Raw genomic sequence first — 8361 nt, 5'->3', positions numbered from 1 at the left:
CGCCGCCCCTTCCTGAGCGGGGACGAGGACCCCAAGGCTTCCACCCTCCGCGTGGTGGTCTTCGGCTCCGATCGGATCTCGGGGAAGGTAGCCCGGGCCTACAGCAACCTGCGGTAAGAGCCGGAGTGGGTCGTCTCTGCAGAGTGGGGTGGCGGGGTGGTGGTGCTGGTGGCATCTCAGGCTTGAGCTGACCTCCCACAGGGATTCAGGGCACCTTCTCACCACCTTCTTGTTGCCAGGCTGCTGGAGAGCAATCGCCCCCTCCTCACCCGGTTCTTCAAGCTGCAGTTCTTCTACGTGCCCATGAAGCGAAGCCAGGGGGCCTGCTCCAGCGCCTGCCCGGCCCCTCGGAGCCAGACACCGCCCCTCCCCCCCGAGTCCCCGAGGCACCCCCTCCCTGCGGTATGTCCCCGCCCTGCACGTGGGGGTGGCATTTTGCTGTGTGACACAGACCTGTCCGAGGGCAGGGGGGAGCTCAGAGGAGGGCTGCAGGGCTGCCCAGGGCCCTGGCAGGCCTCCTGGGTCGCCGGGCATGACTCTCGCCCCTTGTCTCAGGAGCTGGGCGTGGCCCAGTGGGAGGAGAGCACCAACGACATCTCTCACTACCTCGGCATGCTCGACCCCTGGTATGAGCGCAACGTGCTGGGCCTCATGCACCTGCCCCCCGAGGTCCTGTGCCAGGTAAGCGGCCCCTGGGAGGGGAGAGAAGGCCCGCTGGCTGGGGTCACCCAGCCTCGCTCAGAGGCCCTGGTTTGGGGAGCTCCAGCTCGAGGACTCCACGGAGGAACAGGGTGCCCTTGGGAATGAGCAGAGAGAGTAGGCGAGAAGCGGGACGGGGCTCTGGGGGCAAGGGGTGGAGTCACCACAGTGACAGGGAGGCTCCTCAGAAGGATCCAGGGGACCTGGGGCTTGGGCCCCGTCCTCAGCTCCGCTCTGTCCAGCTCTGCCAGGGGCCTTCCTGAGCCCCCGGGCCAGGCCAGGGAGCCGTGTGGAGACCGGCTGTGGGGGCTCCCCTGACCATCTGTTTCCTGCTTTCGCCTCACCACCCCGTCCCTGGCTCTCTCCTCTGCGTCTCCCTCTGCATGTGTGTGTGTGCATGTTCCTCTGCCTCTCTGCCTCTCATCTTCCCTTTCCCTCCCACTCGCTGTCCACCTGCCCCTCTGGCTCTGGCTCCCCCGACGCAGCAGTCCCTGAAGGCCGACTCCCGGCCCCTGGAGGGCTCCCCCAGCCAGCTGCCCATCCTGGCCGACATGCTGCTCTATTACTGCCGCTTCGCTGCACGGCCGGTGCTGCTGCAGGTCTACCAGACAGAGGTGAGTGCCTGCCGCCCCAGCCACCTGCTCCCTGGGACTCACAGGCAGGCCTCCCTCACATCGCCGGGCCCCAGCCTGTGCCCCGTCCCCACCCCGTGACAGGCCTCCCCCTGAGTCGGAGAAGCCTGGAGGGTCCCTGCAGGAGGTCCACCCTGACGCCCAGTCTTGCCCTCTGCAGCTGACCTTCATCACCGGGGAGAAGACCACGGAGATCTTCATTCATTCCCTGGAGCTGGGTCACTCTGCTGCCACGCGAGCCATCAAGGCTTCAGGTGAGTGCTGCCTGAGTCCCGGGAGACAGGTGCAGGAGGGAGGGCCCTGGGAGGCAGGGTCACCGGAAAGCAGGGCCAGAGGTGGGGGGTGGGGAGGGAGGGCCCCAGGGTCTGTAAGGGGCACCGAGTGATGGGTCTGTCTGCGTGTGGCACAGGTCCTGGCAGCAAGCGGCTGGGCATTGATGGGGACCGGGAGGCCGTCCCTCTAACACTACAGATAATTTACAGCAAGGTAAGACGGCGCTGGGCCACGGCCTCTGGGGTCTGCTCCTGGTCTTCCTCACGCAGCGTCAGACTCGGGTTCCCGGGCCCCAGTGTTTAAGCTGGAGCCCGCAGAAGGCCTCCCCCTGTGCTCTGCCCCTCCTGGATGTGCCCAGCAGCTGCCGTGAGGTGTCAGGGCCGGGCTACAGGGCTAGAGTGGAGAGTGGGGCAAGGCTGGGCTTCCAGAGGCACCACGAGGGAGAGGCCATGGTCTGGGGCCGGTGTTCCAGGCTGGGTGCATGGGAGGTGGGATTAGTGTGAGTGAAGAGATATTTGAGGTGAGGGAGGAAGGGGTGCCCATGAGCATGCGTCTCTGAGCCTGTCACACTTTGGGGGACAGGCCGTGAGAGCCTTGACCTCAACAATGGGGCCCTCCTGCCTTCTTTTCTTTCTTCCTTCTTTCAATCATTCAAAGGTATTTATTTAGCACCTACTCCTGCCAGGCCCTGTGCTGGGCAAGGGAGAATGCAGTAAGCAGGGAGGGCTGGGCCTTTAGCTTCTTCAGAAGAGAGAGACAGACAGGAAACGAGGAAATGGCCAAGGTCATGTCCAAGTGGCGAGTGATGACAAGGCAATCAAAGGGCTGATGGGATGGTGATCATGGGGCTACTTTACATTTGGTGGCCATGGCAGTGGGCAGGCGGGACTGACCCTGAGAGCTGTGTGCCAGGTGTTTGTTAGCACCTACTGGGCCCCAGACATTGTTCTGGGCACAGGTAGTGTTGTCAAGAGTGAACAAAATGCTGACAGCCTAGAGCAGTGATGGCGAACCTATGACACGTGTGTCAGAGGTGACACGCGAACTCATTTTTTTGGTTGGTTTTTCTTTGTTAAATGGCATTTAAATATATAAAATAAATATCAAAAATATAAGTCTTTGTTTTACTATGGTTGCAAATATCAAAAAATTTCTATATGTGACACGGCACCAGAGTTAAGTTAGGGTTTTTCAAAATGCTGACACGCCGAGCTCAAAAGGTTCACCATCACTGCTCTAGAGGGATGGTAGGCATTGGTTAGATGGACCCACAGATGCATAATTACAACTGTGACAAACAGATGAAGGAGAGGTACATGGTACTGGGAGAACCTCCAGGGGATTCCTCAACCCAGTCTGGAAAGTTAGACGCTTGCTAGAGAAGGGATATTGAGTCAATATTGGGTGGGGGGAGGGGGGAGACAGGAGTTCGTTAGTTAAGCTAAAAAGAGAGGAATGTATTCCCCAGACAGAGGAAGCAGCATGTTCAAAGGCCCTGTGGTAGAAGAGAGCATGAACAGCAAAGGCGACGAGGTGAGGCTAAAGAGAGAGGCGGGGCCAGAATACCAAGGGCCTTAATGATAGTGAGAGGAGTTTCTCCAGTCATAAGAGCAATGGGTATTCTTGGAAGGGGCTTAAGTTTGGGGTGGTGCCCCCTGGCAGCTCTGTGGAGAACAGATTGGAGGGTCCACAGGGGCCATGGCAAGGCCCATGGGAGGCTCCGGTGGTTTTCCAGGAGAGAAATGTGGCAGCCAGGTCTAGCTGGTGGTGGGGGAGATGGGAAGGAACGAGGGCTAGATGTGGATTATGTGAGCAGCAGGGCTTAGGGATGGGTTGGAAAAAGAGGGGCCCGGACTCCCGGATTTCAGTCTTCTGAGACTAGTCGTGCATTGTCTCAGAAGCAGCCCAGGTCCGGTAGCAGCAGATCAGGAATGCATGCGGGACATGTGAGTTTGCAGTGCCCTTGAGAGGCAGAAGGAGGAAGTCAGAATAGGCAGTTGGATGGATGGGCCTGAACTCAGACATGAAATATGAGGAGGGGTGTGTAGGTGGTCGAGGTTCCCTAAGGGAGAAAGTAGAAGTGCAAAGAGCGGAGGAGCCAGGAGAAGGTCCTGAGACCTGTGTCATGTGACCTCAGGCAGAGGAGGGTGTCGGGCTGAGCAGAGGCCCAGCCGAAAGGTGGTGGGGAACCAGGCGTGTGCCCTCACAAAAGCCAGGGGAGGAGAGGGGTGAACAGAAGCAAATTCTCCGGCAAGGTCAAGTGAGCCGACCTTGAGATTGACCAAGGACCGAGAAACCCTCTTGGGTTTGGCAACATGGAGGTCCCCCATGAAAGGGGGTGGCAGGTTGGCTCTGCCGGGAGCTCCAGGCCTGTGGGCCCCTCTCTTCCTCACTCTGGACTCAGCAGGAGTGAGGCACCCCTTAGGTGCTCTCAGCTCTCGCGTCCTATGACCTGGTCACAAGGCTGACCCATGGACCACGCTAGCGACATGACGCCCTCCCCGGAGTCAGCGAGGTCTCTACAGAGGCCAGGGGTCTCAGTGAAGGAGCCGGCAGACCTGGGTGAAGGAGAGAGAGCTCCCTGGGTGTGCCCACAACAGGCAGCTCCGGGCCCGGGCAATCTGGGCCTCTTCTTTGAAGGGAAGGTGGCAGGCAATGGGGCCCTGAGCTGAGAGAGGACCTGGTTTGCTGCCTTTGCAGGGGGCCATCAGCGGACGAAGTCGCTGGAGTAACATGGAGAAGGTCTGCACCTCCATCAACCTCAACAAGGCCTGCCGGAAGCAGGAGGAGCTAGGTTGGTCGGGTGGGCGGGCAGTGCAGGGGTGGTGGCGGGGAGGGGCTCTGGGCCTGGCCTGAGTGACCCTGCCCTTCAGACTCCGGTGTAGAGTCCCTGACGCTAAACCTGACGGAAGTGGTGAAGAGGCAAAACCCCAAATCCAAGAAGGGCTTTAACCAGGTAAGGGCTTCCCTCTCCTTGAAGCCACACCCTCAGGAGACTGACTGGGGGCGAGTATGCACCTGTGTGTGGCACGTGGGCATGTTGTGTGAGAGGAGGGGTGTCCAAGGCTGTGGGGGGCTTTGGGGGTAGGGGAAGCAGGGGGAGGGGTGAGATTTGGGTGTGCACACATGTGGGGTGCTGTGGGGCGTTAGGAGGAAGGGGCGGCTCTGTGAGAGGATATGTGGTGTGGAAGGGTTCTGCCCTAAGTCAGAGGCAGAGCGGGCTGTGGGACCCCCAGGGCTCTTGCAGGGGGAGGGGGGGGCGCGTGAGTGCAGTGCAACTTCTTCTCAGAGGGCATTTGCTTCTTCCAGGCTCAGGAAAGGGCAGAGGCTGGGGCGGGGCCAGGGCCTGAGCCGTCCACAGAACCCCTCCCCTGCGCTGGCCATTAGCCTTAGAGAGCTGACAGACCAACGCCCACCCCACCCCAGGGTAGCGGGCAATCCCACGGGACTGACCTGGGCCTTCCTTCCAGATCAGCACCTCGCAGATCGAAGTGGACAAGGTACAGATTATCGGCTCCAAAATCTGCCCCTTTGCGGTGTGCCTGGACCAGGATGAGAGGAAGATCCTGCAGAGTGTGGTCAGGTAGGAAGGGGCGCGGCTCTGCCCCAGCTGCGTCGGGTGGAGGGAAGGGTCAGTGTCTGTGCTGTTCCCACCCGGAGGCCTGGAAGTGGCTGGGGGGGTGTGAGCCTGTCCTGACTCCCGCCCCCACAGGTGTGAGGTCTCACCTTGCTACAAGCCCGAGAAGAGCAGCCTCGGACCCCAGCCCCAGAGGTCACCCCACTCACCAGCCCAGGCCACGCCCGATCTCTGCTCCCTCCTCTGCCTGCCCATCATGACTTTCAGCGGGGCGCTGCCCTAGCGAGGCCCTGCACCCACCGCCCCGCACCCCACCCACCCGGGACAGAAAGCCCAGAAGCGGCCTCCTCCGAGCCTCTCCAGACGGCCGGCGGTGAGGGTCTCGCTCCTGGTGGAGAACCACATGGGCCTGCGCCGGGTCCGGGTCCTGCCGTGGGCCTCGCACTGGGCAGGGCAGCGCGTCGGTGGTTTCTGGGGCCCCGGGGCTCTGCTTGGGACGGAAACAGGCTTTAGGGAGAGAGGGGCCTGGCCACACAGCCCCTCAGATTCCCGAGGTAGAAGGAGAGCTGACCTCTGAGGGCCCCGGCCACCAACATGCTCCATACCCTTTCTAGAAGAAAGACCGGAGGCCCTGGTGCTCTGAGGTCTGGGTTAGGCCTCCTCTCCCAACCTGCGGCCCGGCGGGCCCACTCCTTCCTTTGTCAAAGGCCCGGGAAACCCTTTGTGTCCAGAGTTCAGTCCAGAAATGTGGATGAGACTTTTCATTCCTGACCTTCAGACCAGCCCCCATCTCTGTCCCCCTCTCTCTCCCCATCTTCCACTCTCTCTAAAAATCAGTGAAAAAAGATCCTCAGGTGAGGTATACTAAATAAACAAATAAATAAAGGCTAGGGCGATAGGGCGGAGGGCAGGGCCGGGGCCAGGATTTGAACTGGCGGAGGTGGGGAAGGGAACCATGCCAGCAGGCAATTGTATCCCGCACAGACCCCCTCCTTCCTCTCCTGCTTCATCCTGATCCAAAGGTTCTGGGCCTATAGCAGCCCAGAGGATTCACAACCGGAGAGACGTGGACAGGGCCAGCTCCTACCCGGAGTCGCCACTCCTCCCGCCCAGCCAGGCTCCAGAGAGTGGTCGGCTCTATACTGTCAATATTATTTTTTATTGTGTGTACAAGATGTCCTACTGTATGAGCAAGCGTGGCAATGAATTGAATTTAATATTATTGTTAAATAAAACATCAATCTTGTATTTAATGACCGGGAGTTATTTTGTTGTGTGACAGTTAACTGCTAGTTGGGCAGTTCACATACATTATTTCACCTACAGCAGAAATAAGATTCTTGGGGGTTGTTTTGTTGATTTGGGGAATTTTCTTCTCTGTAGAAAATGTATTTGTGCTTAAGTTGTCCCCGACACGGTTTCATTTAAGCCTTATCATGCTGCTGAGAGGAAGGAAAGTCAGCTCAATGCGGGGAGGGAGAGAAGAGGAGGTAAAGGGGCGGTGGAGCACACCTGTGGCCTGGGAGGAGTACGTAGCACCAAACACAACTGCTCCAAGCACGGCTGCTGGAGATGGAGGAAGAAGGAGGCGTGAGATGCCCCAGGTCTGCACCGGCCCCCGTTGCAAACAGGAGAGCACACCGATGCTCTGTGCGCTGACTGTGCTCAGTTAGTCTCGCTCAGGCATCTCTAGGCATCGAGGGGGCCCCGGGTCTAGGTCGGGCTCAGAGTGGCTGGGTTCGAGCTGCAGGTTGGGCTCCAGTCTGCTGGGTGGTCCCTCAGGCACCTCAGGCTGGCATGTTAGCACTGGACAGGAAAGCAGTGACAGGTGCTGCCTCCTCGGGCCTGGGCCTGGGCCTGGGCCTGGGCCTGGGCCTGGCGCAGCATCTGCTCCTAACATCCAACTGGCCAACAGTGAAGAGGCACAACAGCTCTTAACTCAGCAAATCTCATCCACCAGTTCAATAAGCTCAGCAAGTCTCATGCAGAATAAAAACAAAATTACATGAGAAGAGCACTTCACTTCACTTCCGATTTCTTCCCAAAATTCCATAACCCTAGTCTAACGAAGAAGATATCGGGTAACCCATGTGGGACATTCTACAGGGTAATCTGACCATTTCATCGGACAGTCGATGTCATAAAAAAACAAGGAAGGACCAAAGGAGACTTAGGAAACCTGAAAACCAAATGCAATGTGGTACCCGGATTGGCTCATGAAACAGAAAGAGAATATTAATGGAAAAAAAGGGTGAAATTCCAATAAAGTCTGGAGTTTATTTTTTAAAACACACAAGCACCTCATTGTCAAACTCCTGTGGGGAGGTAATGAAGAAAACTTAAAGACAGCCCAAGGAAAAAAATACATGTTATCATCAAAGGATCAATGATAAAACTGAGATCTCTCTTCTCAACAGTAACAGTAGAAGCCAGAAGACAACGAAATGACACCCTCAAAGGGCTGAAAAACCCCATCAACCTAGAATTCTATACCTAGTATTGTCCAATGATTTTTTTTTAAATTATACACTGTTCAGGAGAGACATACTTTAAATCAAAGAACACAGAAAAACTAAAAGGATAATACCATGCACACCTGACCCAAATATCAGACATTTTTAAGGCAAGAAACAGAAGATAAAGAGGGACATTTATAAAGATCAAAGAGTCAATCCAACAAAAAGATACCACAATCATGAGTCTGTATGCATCCCATGGCATGCATTTAAACTATAAAGCAGAAACTGTTTCTACATCTCTACAGCCATAGTGAAATACTTTAACACACTTCTTTCAATAGCTGATGGAACAAATAGACAAAAAATCAGTAGTGATATAGAGGATCTGGACAAAACAATTAGTAAATGTGATCTTGCCCATCTGGTGTGGCTCAATGGTTGAGCATGGACCTATGAACCAGGAAGTCATGGTTCAATTCCCAGTTGGGGCACATACCCGGGTTGCAGGTTCCATCCCCTGTAAGGGGCATGCAGGAGGCAGCTAATTAATGAGTCTCTTTCATCATTGATGTTTCTATCTCTCCCTCTCCCTTCCTCTCTGAAATCAATAAAAATATATTTTAAAAAATATAAATAATCCGGGAGTAACCAAGATGGCGGCATAAGTTAACGCCGGAGTTTGCTGCCTCGAACAACCACTTCAAAAATACAACTAAAAGAC

The 8361-nt window shown here is 56.5% G+C and overlaps 1 protein-coding gene across 1 annotated transcript in view; it reads left to right on the top strand.

Moving 5' to 3' along the window:
• PIK3R5 (phosphoinositide-3-kinase, regulatory subunit 5) overlaps positions 1-6434 on the top strand; it is a 71023-nt gene extending 64589 nt beyond the window's left edge. Inside the window, exons 11-20 of the mRNA XM_005878851.2 lie at positions 6-113; positions 240-402; positions 556-681; positions 1185-1313; positions 1492-1585; positions 1741-1817; positions 4305-4398; positions 4478-4560; positions 5075-5187; positions 5317-6434. Of these exons, the coding sequence (XP_005878913.1) occupies positions 6-113; positions 240-402; positions 556-681; positions 1185-1313; positions 1492-1585; positions 1741-1817; positions 4305-4398; positions 4478-4560; positions 5075-5187; positions 5317-5464 (1135 nt within the window). The 3' untranslated portion in view covers positions 5465-6434. The remainder of the gene's footprint in view (positions 1-5; positions 114-239; positions 403-555; positions 682-1184; positions 1314-1491; positions 1586-1740; positions 1818-4304; positions 4399-4477; positions 4561-5074; positions 5188-5316) is intronic.
• Positions 6435-8361: the final 1927 nt, after the last annotated feature.

Source organism: Myotis brandtii, unplaced genomic scaffold, assembly GCF_000412655.1.
Source record: "Myotis brandtii unplaced genomic scaffold, ASM41265v1 scaffold573, whole genome shotgun sequence".
Taxonomy (NCBI): domain Eukaryota; kingdom Metazoa; phylum Chordata; class Mammalia; order Chiroptera; family Vespertilionidae; genus Myotis; species Myotis brandtii.
The sequence above is the reverse complement of the archived record's forward strand: the minus strand, read 5'-3'. Positions and strand labels throughout refer to the sequence as shown.